The 13,771-nt window shown below is 35.5% G+C and overlaps 2 protein-coding genes across 3 annotated transcripts in view; both read right to left on the bottom strand.

Moving 5' to 3' along the window:
- LOC137655613 (serine-rich adhesin for platelets-like) overlaps nt 1-13,771 on the bottom strand; it is a 488,048-nt gene that overhangs the window by 459,048 nt on the left and 15,229 nt on the right. The window lies entirely within an intron of this gene.
- LOC137654890 (alkaline phosphatase, tissue-nonspecific isozyme-like) lies at nt 1,550-13,034 on the bottom strand. Its single transcript, XM_068388803.1, has 5 exons — nt 12,904-13,034; nt 11,954-12,088; nt 11,125-11,316; nt 9,544-9,663; nt 1,550-2,177 (listed from the first exon to the last, which is right to left on the bottom strand). The coding sequence occupies exons 2-5, from the start codon at nt 12,066-12,068 to the stop codon at nt 1,918-1,920; spliced, it is 687 nt and encodes a 228-aa protein (XP_068244904.1). The 5' UTR covers nt 12,069-12,088; nt 12,904-13,034; the 3' UTR covers nt 1,550-1,917.

Genomic DNA, 13,771 nt, shown 5'->3' with positions numbered 1-13,771 from the left:
TAACTCCAGCTGGATTGTGTTAATGTGGTGGGAGTCACACACCTTGCGACTCCCTGGGGTTCTGTGTTCTTACCTAATGGTAGGGTATATTTGTGTTTTGCCAACTTTACTAGGTATTAGGACTTAGTTATTAATATTTATTTGGATGTCATCCAAGTTTCTTAAGTTGTTTTTCTTTCCAACCCCCATAAACTCACTTTTATTTTAATCTAATTTTAATTGTTTAACTATTATCCATTTCCTAACTGGTAAGAACCTGGTTTAAAGTTTCAGCAATATCATTATTGTCATTTATGGAGAAGTAAAATTGCCAATCATCCGCAAATAGTTTAAACTTCACTTCATGCCTCTTTGTAGTATTTTTTATAGACCTATAGTGTAGATACGGAATAGGATTGGGCCTAGTATACTGTACTTCCCTTGGGGTACCCCTCTGTTAGTTCAAATGGTAAATGAGAGTTTCCAACTTGTACACAGCAGTTTTTGTCAACCAAGTAATCTTTTAGATATTCGAAAGCTTGATTTTTTGCACTTTTTGTGTTTAGTAGAAGAGTAAGAGGAAATGTGAAGCGTGTAAAATTTTTTTTTTTTAATTTTTTGTATATTCCATCCAGTTTGACGTGTATTTTTCATGGAAAACTTGAAGACTGTACCAATTATGGAAAGACAGATTCAGGAGGTTAACTAAATATTCTAAAAAGCCATTCCTTTGGAATAGTCTTCATTCTATGCATCATTGTAAACTACACAACCTACCCTTTTGGAAACGTCCCTGCCTGGCAATCTGCTGGACTGGGGTTCGAGATCCTCTTAACCTTAATGGTTTCTTGTAGTGTCCATCGTGGTAAGCTAAAGATGGGGGGAGGGGTTTTGGGGAGCTTATAGGTCCACATGCTGAGTTTTCAGCAGCCATTACCTGGTCCTATCTTGGGTGGAGAGTGTGCTTGGATGCTGATCATATGTATACATGGTCAGTCTAGGGCATTATCCTACTATAGTCCATTTCTTTTAGCGAGTCATATTTGCACCGACTTGCAACGGTGCCCTTTTAGCTCAGAAAAGTTTCCTGGTCGCTGATTGGTTAGAATTATCTCGTCCAACCAATCAGCGATCAGGAAAGTTTTCCGAGCTAAAAGGGCACCGCTGCGAGTCGGTGCAAATATGACTCGCTTAAAGAAATGGACTATAGTGTATTGTCACTGTCCCTTGTCTCTGCCATTCATGGGCGACCCTTTAAACCTTTAAACACGTGTTATACTGAGCTGAATTATGGGAAATACTGTTGTATAAAGAGTTTTTTTTTACCAGATCAATTGATATCATACTTCACACTGGTTTGAATTATATTGTCAAGATTTAATTCTAAAATCCAAAGGTCCTATACACAAGACATCAACAAACGTAAAATAACTCCTAGATAAACTGCATAATAGGTTTTGCCATCTCTCATTGAGAACATAATCTGAACAAGTATACTGTATTTATGGATAAAGGTCATGATACACCAACCTGTCATTTAACTATTTATTAGATATAAATAAATTATGTGTATTTCATAATATAAGCGACAGTTTAAACCGGGTTTCCTGCCCACGGAAGGAAAGAAAAGCTTAGGAGGAAAAAGGCCACATTTAAAGAGCTTAAAATTTCTCAAATACATCAGACAGAACAAATCCATTACTGCCCAGCTAATCCCAAAACTGAAGCACCAAAAAACTACAACTTTTTCACATAAGTTAAAGCGAACATCAATTAATATAAATATATAAGAAAATATCTCTGAACAAAATCTTGAAAAGTAATAAAAATATGAGTAGGAAAACCCGTAATGATAATGGCACGATGAAGTATTTTTTTTTTATACAGTTGGTTGTCAACATCGTCTATTTGGCGGGTTTTTATTTTCTCTCGATATCGTTAACCCAACGGCGTCCAACGCCTTGCGCCCCTGCTACGGTTTATTCTGTTGAACGATCTTCTTCCTCCGTTGTTTCCACAGAATGTCAGGCCTTTTCCCACGCATGCTGCGTACGCTAGAGCATGTGGGATGTAATTCTGCTCGTATACTCCAGTGAATAGATGAGAGAAGGGGCCGGAAGCCCACAGGCCCACGTCCTCTCCAGCATGAGCGGCGGAGTTGATAGGGACTGCTCCGGCTTGCCTGTAGTTCACGTTATCTGCAAAAGAACACGACTTGGTTAAGGTCATTGTCTAAGAACACTGCTTGGTTAAGGTCATTGTCTAAGAACACTGCTTGGTTAAGGACATTGTCTAAGAACACTGCTTGGTTAAGGTCATTGTCTAAGAACACTGCTTGGTTAAGGTCATTGTCTAAGAACACTGCTTGGTTAAGGACATTGTCTAAGAACACTGCTTGGTTAAGGTCATTGTCTAAGAACACTGCTTGGTTAAGGTCATTGTCTAAGAACACTGCTTGGTTAAGGACATTGTCTAAGAACACTGCTTGGTTAAGGTCATTGTCTAAGAACACTGCTTGGTTAAGGTCATTGTCTAAGAACACTGCTTGGTTAAGGACATTGTCTAAGAACACTGCTTGGTTAAGGTCATTGTCTAAGAACACTGCTTGGTTAAGGTCATTGTCTAAGAACACTGCTTGGTTAAGGACATTGTCTAAGAACACTGCTTGGTTAAGGTCATTGTCTAAGAACACTGCTTGGTTAAGGTCATTGTCTAAGAACACGGCTTGGTTAAGGCATTGTCTCATGAGTATGTACAGTTGGACACAATAATTCCTGGTACACCTTGCTCTGAAGAAATGCACCTAGCCACACCCCTACTGCACAGAGAGTTCCTATGTTTTGCCCTACCCATCACCTCTGCCATCTCTTCCTTCACTGTTAAAGAAAACTATAGTTTTAATCAGAAATTCTCCGTAAAAATATACTGTTCTTATCCGTATTTTAGTAAAATACAGGCGACCGTGATTTTATCTTACTTTTTTATTAACTTTTACGGGTTAGTGACTGTAATATCACTTTTTAACATCAATATATCCGTTTTTAAAAGGGTAAGAATCCAGGAATCAATGTTGCCAGGCAATTTATCATTTTTTATGGCAGATTTTTAACAGTTTACGCGATTTGTTTGGTTACTCACAGTGAAGTAAGGGTGTGAGAGGATGTACTTTTTCGGAGCGAGGTGTGCCAGGTGTCCAACTGTACCAAGAGAGCTTTGCATTTTTAAGGTTGTTTCATCCACCCGTTAGAAGTGTTTTATTTCTGCTACTGTGAGTAAGTAGCATTAACCCTTTTACCCCCACCATAAGGTTAAATTTCGAGCACATTTTGCTATATATTTTTTTTAAATTGCTCTAACAGGCTTAATTTTTGTCCTAGAGAGGTCAGGTTGGTCTCATTCTTTTGGAAAATGCCCGAAGTTTCTCCTGAAATTATCAAAAATATGTAAAAACATGTAAATAACAGTGTTTTGCAAGAACGTACCGGTACGTCCTTTTTGGGGGTGAAAGGGTTAATTACCCTGAGGTCAACATATAAATAAAGGAAAACAAACTAAGCCATTTACATGACTTTTTACAAACAAGGTGCAAATACAGTATATCATAAATGGAGTCTGAATTCAATTCTCACTTGTGAATTAGGGTTAGATTCCAAATGCCAGGTTTTTATCCCCCAAAAATATTAGAAGTTCTGCACGATTCGAAATTTTAGATCAAACTAAAACTGTGCTTTAGAGTTTTCTGTAATTACCTTACTAGATTTATCTTAGCTTTTATGAAGTGGGCCTTTTTTAACCCTTTTACCCCCAGGCTATTTGGAAATTTCCAACCCTTAACCCCCAGGGGGTTATTTTTTTCCTAGCACATTTTGCAGTATATTTTTTTTTAAATTGCTCTAACAGCCTTAATGTTTGTCATAGAGAGGTCAGGTTGGTCTCATTCTCTTGGAAAATACCTGAATTTTTATAGCTTTTTTTTTTTTTGCAAGGACGTACCGGTACGTCCATTGGGGTAAAGGGATGGCTTTTGTGAAACGTACCAGTACGTCCTTTGGGGGTAAAAGGGTTAATATTGTTTTAACCCTATCACACCCTCAATTATAATCTCCTTAATTCACACTTCCCCCAACCTAGCATAAGTCAGAGTACTTACTGTCTGTTCTAAGTACATATATTCATTAACAATCTCTTAGAGATTCGTCTATAACCCTTATTTGTTGTATCTCTGCCTTTTAACCCTATCACACTCTCAATTATAATCTCTTTAATTCACACTTCCTCCAACCTAGCATAAGTCAGAGTACTTACTGTCTGTTCTAAGTACATATATTCATTAACAATCTCTTAGAGATTCGTCTATAACCCTTATTTCTTGTATCTGCATTTTCATTGAACATAAAACCTAGTTTTACTCATATTCATTTTCAGTCCTACATTTCTGATTTCTCTATTCCAATCTTTTATCTTTTGCAATTCCTGTCATGGTTCACTAAACAAACTACTCCAACCTTTTTGTTCTTCTGTACCTCTTGGGCGTATTAATAGATTCCTGTGTAACCCTAAAGTTGAGGATGAAAAAAGAAACAATGAAATTGATATTATGGTATAATTCTATTATTTAATCTCAATGCAGATTTCATCATCTATTGTTCAATACTGGCTATTCTCTCAGATCCAATGTACCCCCTGAAGACGAAAAATGTACCACAGGGGGGTACATGTACCCTAGGTTGGAAGCCCCTGGATGCCATAACTCTATTGAATGTTTATGAATGTTCTATTGTTCATTCAAGGAATTCGTCTTATTCAACAAATGGATTCCTTTCTAGTAATCGCAAACTTTATAGCAACTTTTTATTTATTTACAGTCCTTCCACTCTTAACCCTCTGTATGGATTGCTTTTCTAATATTTCATTTAGCTTTCGTGAAGGCTAAAATGACTGCCAGATCTTCGTTCAGACATCATATATAACGTTTACATGCTTCCAAAAGACTAAAACTACTGCCAGATCTTTGCTCAGACATCATATATAACGTTTATATGCCTCCAAAAGACTAAAACTACTGCTAGATCATCGCTCAGACATCATATATAAAGTTTATATGCTTCTAAAAGACTAAAACTACTGCCAGATCTTCGCTCAGACATCATATATAACGTTTATATGCCTCCAAAAGACTAAAACTACTGCTAGATCATCGCTCAGACATCATATATAAAGTTTATATGCTTCCAAAAGACTAAAACTACTGCCAGATCTTCGCTCAGACATCATATATAACGTTTATATGCCTCCAAAAGACTAAAACTACTGGCAGATCATCGCTCAGACATCATATATAACGTTTATATGCTTCCAAAAGACTAAAACTACTGGCAGATCATCGCTCAGACATCATATATAACGTTTATATGCCTCCAAAAAACTAAAACTACTGGCAGATCATCGCTCAGACATCATATATAACGTTTATATGCTTCCAAAAGACTAAAACTACTGCCAGATCTTTGCTCAGACATCATATATAACGTTTATATGCCTCCAAAAGACTAAAACTACTGCTAGATCATCGCTCAGACATCATATATAAAGTTTATATGCTTCTAAAAGACTAAAACTACTGGCAGATCATCGCTCAGACATCATATATAACGTTTATATGCCTCCAAAAGACTAAAACTACTGCTAGATCATCGCTCAGACATCATATATAAAGTTTATATGCTTCCAAAAGACTAAAACTACTGCCAGATCTTCGCTCAGACATCATATATAACGTTTATATGCCTCCAAAAGACTAAAACTACTGCTAGATCATCGCTCAGACATCATATATAAAGTTTATATGCTTCCAAAAGACTAAAACTACTGCCAGATCTTCGCTCAGACATCATATATAACGTTTATATGCCTCCAAAAGACTAAAACTACTGCTAGATCATCGCTCAGACATCATATATAAAGTTTATATGCTTCCAAAAGACTAAAACTACTGCCAGATCTTCGCTCAGACATCATATATAACGTTTATATGCCTCCAAAAGACTAAAACTACTGCTAGATCATCGCTCAGACATCATATATAAAGTTTATATGCTTCCAAAAGACTAAAACTACTGCCAGATCTTCGCTCAGACATCATATATAACGTTTATATGCCTCCAAAAGACTAAAACTACTGCTAGATCATCGCTCAGACATCATATATAAAGTTTATATGCTTCCAAAAGACTAAAACTACTGCCAGATCTTCGCTCAGACATCATATATAACGTTTATATGCCTCCAAAAGACTAAAACTACTGCTAGATCATCGCTCAGACATCATATATAAAGTTTATATGCTTCCAAAAGACTAAAACTACTGCCAGATCTTGGCTCAGACATCATATATAACGTTTATATGCCTCCAAAAGACTAAAACTACTGCTAGATCATCGCTCAGACATCATATATAAAGTTTATATGCTTCCAAAAGACTAAAACTACTGCCAAATCTTCGCTCAGACATCACATATAACATTTATATGCTTCCAAAAGACTAAAACTACTGCCAGATCTTCGCTCAGACATCATATATAACGTTTATATGCCTCCAAAAGACTAAAACTACTGCTAGATCATCGCTCAGACATCATATATAAAGTTTATATGCTTCCAAAAGACTAAAACTACTGCCAGATCTTCGCTCAGACATCATATATAACGTTTATATGCCTCCAAAAGACTAAAACTACTGCTAGATCATCGCTCAGACATCATATATAAAGTTTATATGCTTCCAAAAGACTAAAACTACTGCCAAATCTTCGCTCAGACATCACATATAACATTTATATGCTTCCAAAAGACTAAAACTACTGCCAGATCTTCGCTCAGACATCATATATAACGTTTATATGCCTCCAAAAGACTAAAACTACTGCTAGATCATCGCTCAGACATCATATATAAAGTTTATATGCTTCCAAAAGACTAAAACTACTGCCAGATCTTCGCTCAGACATCATATATAACGTTTATATGCCTCCAAAAGACTAAAACTACTGCTAGATCATCGCTCAGACATCATATATAAAGTTTATATGCTTCCAAAAGACTAAAACTACTGCCAAATCTTCGCTCAGACATCACATATAACATTTATATGCTTCCAAAAGACTAAAACTACTGCCAGATCTTCGCTCAGACATCATATATAACGTTTATATGCCTCCAAAAGACTAAAACTACTGCTAGATCATCGCTCAGACATCATATATAAAGTTTATATGCTTCCAAAAGACTAAAACTACTGCCAGATCTTCGCTCAGACATCATATATAACGTTTATATGCTTCCAAAAGACTAAAACTACTGCCAGATCTTCGCTCAGACATCATATATAACGTTTATATGCCTCCAAAAGACTGAAACTACTGGCAGATCATCGCTCAGACATCATATATAACGTTTATATGCTTCCAAAAGACTAAAACTACTGGCAGATCATCGCTCAGACATCATATATAACGTTTATATGCCTCCAAAAGACTAAAACTACTGGCAGATCATCGCTCAGACATCATATATAACGTTTATATGCTTCCAAAAGACTAAAACTACTGGCAGATCATCGCTCAGACATCATATATAACGTTTATATGCTTCCAAAAGACTAAAACTACTGCCAGATCTTCGCTCAGACATCATATATAAAGTTTATATGCTTCCAAAAGACTAAAACTACTGCCAGATCTTTGCTCAGACAGCATCTATATTAAAAAAAAAAAGTGCTGTCCGAGTACACAGTGATTACATTACATACAATCCCACATCTACACAAGTACTTACTTTACACTTAGTAACTTTAAGGGCTGTTTTGCTGGTCTTATCACACAGAGGAACCCTGTGCCCTACAGGGCCTACTCAATCTATTTGTGCTATACGTTCATAGACATTTAAGAGAATCACACAGCTTATTTCGTGTTAATTGTAAAATTTACATTACGGAAACACTTAGAAAACGTAAGTTTTCAGTTTCTTATTGAAAGCCTTATCTTCAGTCTTTCAGATGTCTAGTGAGAGGTGGTTTTATAGAAACTGGTCAGTAAAAGAGAGAGAGAGAGAGAGAGAGAGAGAGAGAGAGAGAGAGAGAGAGAGAGAGAGAGAGAGAGAGAGAGAGAGAGAGAGAGAGAATTATGACCTAACCTTTCGTAATCACTATAGATTTCTGCCGTGTGTATTGATGGCAAAAGTTTGGGAGCGACTGTAATTAAGAATTGCGCCAAATATCACGAATATTAATGTGGTTTAGTTTTATCAATTATTCTGATTAATTTATTCTAAGGCAGCCTTTTTTGTGACGTTGAAAAAATGGGAAAATGTAATTTTATTCAATCGTTGCAAAGATTAATTTCTCTTATTATTATTGTTATTATTATTATTATTATTATTATTATTATTATTATTATTATTATTATTATTACTCTTTGTTAATAGAGTCTTAGCAAATTAATTTCCAGTGAATAGCTATTATTATTATTATTATTATTATTATTATTATTATTATTATTATTATTATTATTATTATTATTATTACTCTTTGTTAATAGAGTCTTAGCAAATTAATTTCCAGTGAATAGCTATTATTATTATTATTATTATTATTATTATTATTATTATTATTATTATTATTATTATTATTATTACTTTGTTAATAGAGTCTTAGCAAATTAATTTCCAGTGAATAGCTATTATTATTATTATTATTATTATTATTATTATTATTATTATTATTATTATTATTACTCTTTGTTAATAGAGTCTTAGCAAATTAATTTCCAGTGAATAGCTATTATTATTATTATTATTATTATTATTATTATTATTATTATTATTATTACTTGCTAAGCTACAACCCTAGTTGGAAAAGCAGGATGCTTATAAGCCCAAGGGCTCCAACAGGGAAAATAGCCCAGTGAGGGAAGGAAATAAGGAAAAACTACAAGAAGTTTAAGGAACCATAACAACATTAAAATAAATATTTCATATATAAACTATAAAGATTTGAAAATAACAAGAGGAATAGAAACAAGATAGAATAGTGTGCCCGAGTGAAAGAAACTATGTGGAGAGCAGGGTTGCCAGTTTGGCCTTTTTTCAGGCCAAAAACACTAACATTTGACCTTTTTTAAAAATTAGTTTGCCTTTAGTAATATGAAATATGCAGGCCTTAAAGACTATATATTTGGCCTTTTTCTACTATTGGGTTGGCCTTTTAACGCTTCTGTTGATTAGAAATTGGCCTTTTCTCGTTTAGAAAAAAACGCCTTTTCAATGCAGTGCAGATATACAGAAAAATCTTTTTCCAGTACAGTACAGATCAAGAAAAGCCTTTCCAGTACAGACACAGAGAGAAAACTTTTTTTCCAGTACAGATCAAGGAAAGCTTTTCCAGTACAGATACAGAGAGAAAACTTTTTTTCCAGTACAGATCAAGGAAAGCTTTTCCAGTTCAGATACAGAGAGAAAACTTTTTTTCTAGTACAGATCAAGGAAAGTATCTTAGGTCGAGATACTCACGCAGGTCATCGTCAGAAGGATCAGGCCTGTGCCCGTTGATCGAAGGGCGATACCCTGGGCCGTTGCCGTACAGGAGGGTCGTGAAGGGCATGTAGTCGTCGTCGCTGTAGTCACCGAGACCTATAAACAAAAATAACAACATTAAAACAAACAATTTTTCTGACATTTATTTCTGAAGTTCAGCCATACTTCGCTTCTGTTAAGGGCGTGCTCTTAATGCTTTAACCTTCTGGTTTTCAGTATTATTATTATTATTATTATTATTATTATTATTATTATTATTATTATTATTATTATTATTATTTTTATTATTATTAGCCAGTATGCTACTAGTACAAAGGCTCCAATAACAGCAAAAATAGCCCAGAGAAGAAAGTAAATAAGATAATAGAAAATGAAATTATATATATATATATATATATATATATATATATATATACATACATTTATATATATATATATATATATATATATATATATATATTATATATATATATATATATATATGCATATATATATATAAATATATATATATATATATATATATATATATATATATATATATATATATATATATAGGCCTATATATATATATATATATATATATATATATGTGTGTGTGTGTGTGTGTATGTATATGTATGAATGTAAGTAATGAAAACAAATATATATTTTAAGACCAATACCAACTTTAAAATGGGTCAGTCATATATAAATTATAAAACGAGACTGGTATAAACCTGGTCAAAATAAGACTTTTCAAAAAGTTCCAACCTCTGAAGGGCCACAGATTTAACTACCAGATTAGGAAGACAATTCTACAATCTGTTCACAGCTGGAATAAAACTTCCAAGATTCTGAGTTTGAACTTCCTAAGTTCCACAGATTCAACTACCAGTTTAGGAAGTTAGAAAAGATCATTCCACAATCTGGTCACAGCTGGAATAAAACTTCTAGGATTCTGAGTTCGAATGTCAGAAGTTCCACAGATTCAACTACCAGTTTACGAAGATCATTCCACAATCTGGTCACAGCTGGAATAAAACTTCTTGGATTTTGAGTTTGAACTTCAGAAGTTCCACAGATTCAACTACAAGTTTAGGAAGTTAGGAAGATCATTCCACAATCTGGTCACAGCTGGAATAAAACTTCTAGGATTCTGAGTTCGAATGTCAGAAGTTCCACAGATTCAACTACCAGATTAGGAAGACAATTCTACAATCTGATCACAGCTGGAATAAAACTTCTAGGATTCTGAGTTTGAACTCCCTAAGTTTTACAGATTAACTACCAATTTAGGAAGTTAGGAAAATCATTCCATAATCTGGTCACAACTGGAATAAAACTTCTAGGATTCTGAGTTTGAACTTCAGAAGTTCCACTGATTCAACTGCTAGTTTAGGAAGATCATTCCACAATCTGTTCACAGCTGTAATAAAACTTCTAGGATTCTGAGTTTGAACTTCAGAAGTTCCACTGATTCAATTGCTAGTTTAGGAAGATCATTCCACAATCTGGTCACAGCTGGAATAAAACTATTAGGATTCTCTGTAGTATTGGTCAACCCATCCAGAAACTCACCCAGGATATCAGTGTGTCTCGTAGGATATCCGTTGATGGTCATGGTGTGGGAGTGATCAGCCGTGACCACGATCAGCGTATCGGCTTCGTTGGTCATGCTCTTGGCCACTTGAACGGCCTCGTCCATCTCCAGGGTCTCAGTCAGGGCTTTTATGGCCTTGTTGCCGTGGTGGCCATGGTCTATCAGGCCTCCTGCGGAAGATAAGGTGAAGAGAAGGGTTCGGGTTACTAAAGTCCTTAAAAAATATTCTGCGTTTCATTTAAAAACTATCATTACATTCTCATACGGTCGCACTATTGTATGGTACGTTGCTATACTTGAGTTCATAAAAATATATGTAGCGTACAGTTGGGCACATAAATTCCTGGCACACCTCTCTGGAGAAATGTACTCTGCCACACGCTTACTGCGCGGCGAGTCCCACCCACCACCCCTGCTATCTCTCCTTATGTTTGGTTACCCGCAGCACAGTAAGGGCATGACACGGCTCACATCCTCAGAACAAGGTGTACCAGAAAGTCCTGTGTATTGTGTACACATAATGTATAATTAGACAGGCCGGTATAACAACCAAAGCGTATACATTGTATGGAATTAAGTATGTATCAATGGGAAAGTAAGATATGTTCGTATCATGAATATGAATATATGGTTTCATTATCCGTAACACTACTATCATTGTTATTATCATCATACTATGAATAATCATATTTTTTTAATAATACTAATCATGATGTTCTGATTGAATCCGTGAATAAATGAATAAACATACATGAACGTACACATCGAGTAATAGAAAACTTAAGAGAAATGCATAATCTTTGTTACCTTCAACGAGGAGGAAGAACCCATTGTTATCCTTCTTCAGCACCTCAATGGCCGCCCTCGTCATCTCGGGTAGGCTAGGGTCCATGGAGGAATCTCTCTCCACGAGATAGTCCATGTGGCTGTAGGCAAACAGGCCTGAGGAAAGGTGTCATTGGTTCAAAAGATACACTTGAAGCTGGAAAAGACTTGGGTTACGATCAAATGTTGCATGTAAGACTCTGTGAACTCAATTTTCCAACCAGAATGATTTTAGCTGTAACTAAAATGTGACACCTAGGGAGCTTGCCTTGTACCCTTATCCAACCTGATTGATGCTCAGAAGTCTTGGTCTGTAACTAAATATGAAACGCCCAAGGTTAATCTATTACAAGATGTGACACCCAAAAAGGTATGTTAATGAATGCGATATTCTTAAAGTGTTGATAGGTATAAAGTGCTTGACAGTGAAGCAAGTAACCAAATGTGAGAGTTTAATCCCTGCCAGGTAATGGCTTGATCTAAAACAATATCATGTCAAAACTAAATGTTTGGCTCATGGAGAGATGAGGTTTGGTGGAAGAGCATGCTTTTGACAGAAATCATCGTAGAGGGCGCATCAGGCAAGCGACCCTTTAATGTAAGGTTCACTGTGTGAAAGAAGTGTCGCATGAGTATTGACTGTCAACATATAGCAACATGCATGCTAAATTCTGCACCAAGTACTATAATTAGAGAAAAGTTGAAGCCATACAAGTTCTCTAGTTGTATGTCCCACAAAGCTAAACATGTATCTGACTGGGACTTTCATTCTGCTTCCCCTTCTTGGAATTTTCTTCTAATTGCTCTTAATTAAAAAAAAAAAAAATTATTAACCACTTATCACAAAGTATAAAGGCAAGCGGTCAGAAAACAGTTTTGTGTGGCACCTATTTTATTTAGATTTCCACGATTTCAATCCTAAATCGACTTACCTAAGAGGTAGTCCGTATTAGCGGTGTCGAGGGAAAGAAGATCAGATTTGTTCCAGACGTAAGAAGCTCTTGATCCCTGTCTCTTCTTGTTGTTGAGCCATGTGTTGATGAGATTCTTACCGTCCTGCCTGTATCCCTTCTGGAATTTCTCTTCGACGTCTGATTCGGTCTTGGGCAGGAACACTCGTCTGCCGCCACCCAAGATGACCTGTAAGGACAATCAAAAGTATTACTATGCAGAAGAGGTTACTGTATGTTGTAAATTTTTGTAAATAAATGGCAATAAGACGGCCAAATTAATGGTCACATATATACTCTAAGCCTCGCAGAAAGCGACTCGAAAATAGCTATTCCAAGCTATGTGATTCACCGACTGGTATTTCGTTATGCTGCCTTGGGATTGGTATTTTGTTCCTGCTTCAATTTATCTATTCCAGAGGGAGTAGATCTGTTTATTTTCCCAAAAGAATAATCCCCAGTCCCCATCAATCTTTTTCCTTTGTCTGTTGTTTTTTTGAACCTGGGTAGGGTAAAAAAAGGAAATTGGACTTCATGTCCTATTGTATTTTGGTCTTTAGAGAAAAGCTTTCCCAGTACAGTACAGATAGAGAAAAGCTTTCCCAGTACAGTACAGATAGAGAAAAGCTTTCCCAGTACAGTATAGATAGAGAGAAGCTTTTCCAGTACAGTATAGTTAGAGAAAATTTTTTCCGGTATAGTTCATATAGAGAAACTTTTTTCCAGTATAGTACATATAGAGAAAAGTTTTTACAGTATAGTACATATAGAAAAAAGCTTTTTCAATACAGTACAGACACATAGACAAAACTTTTTTTCCAATGCAGTACAGATCAAGGAAAGCTTTTCC

Source organism: Palaemon carinicauda, chromosome 16, assembly GCF_036898095.1.
Source record: "Palaemon carinicauda isolate YSFRI2023 chromosome 16, ASM3689809v2, whole genome shotgun sequence".
In the NCBI taxonomy this organism is placed as follows: domain Eukaryota; kingdom Metazoa; phylum Arthropoda; class Malacostraca; order Decapoda; family Palaemonidae; genus Palaemon; species Palaemon carinicauda.
Note: the sequence above shows the minus strand (reverse complement) of the source record. Positions and strands in the feature narration are given on the sequence as shown.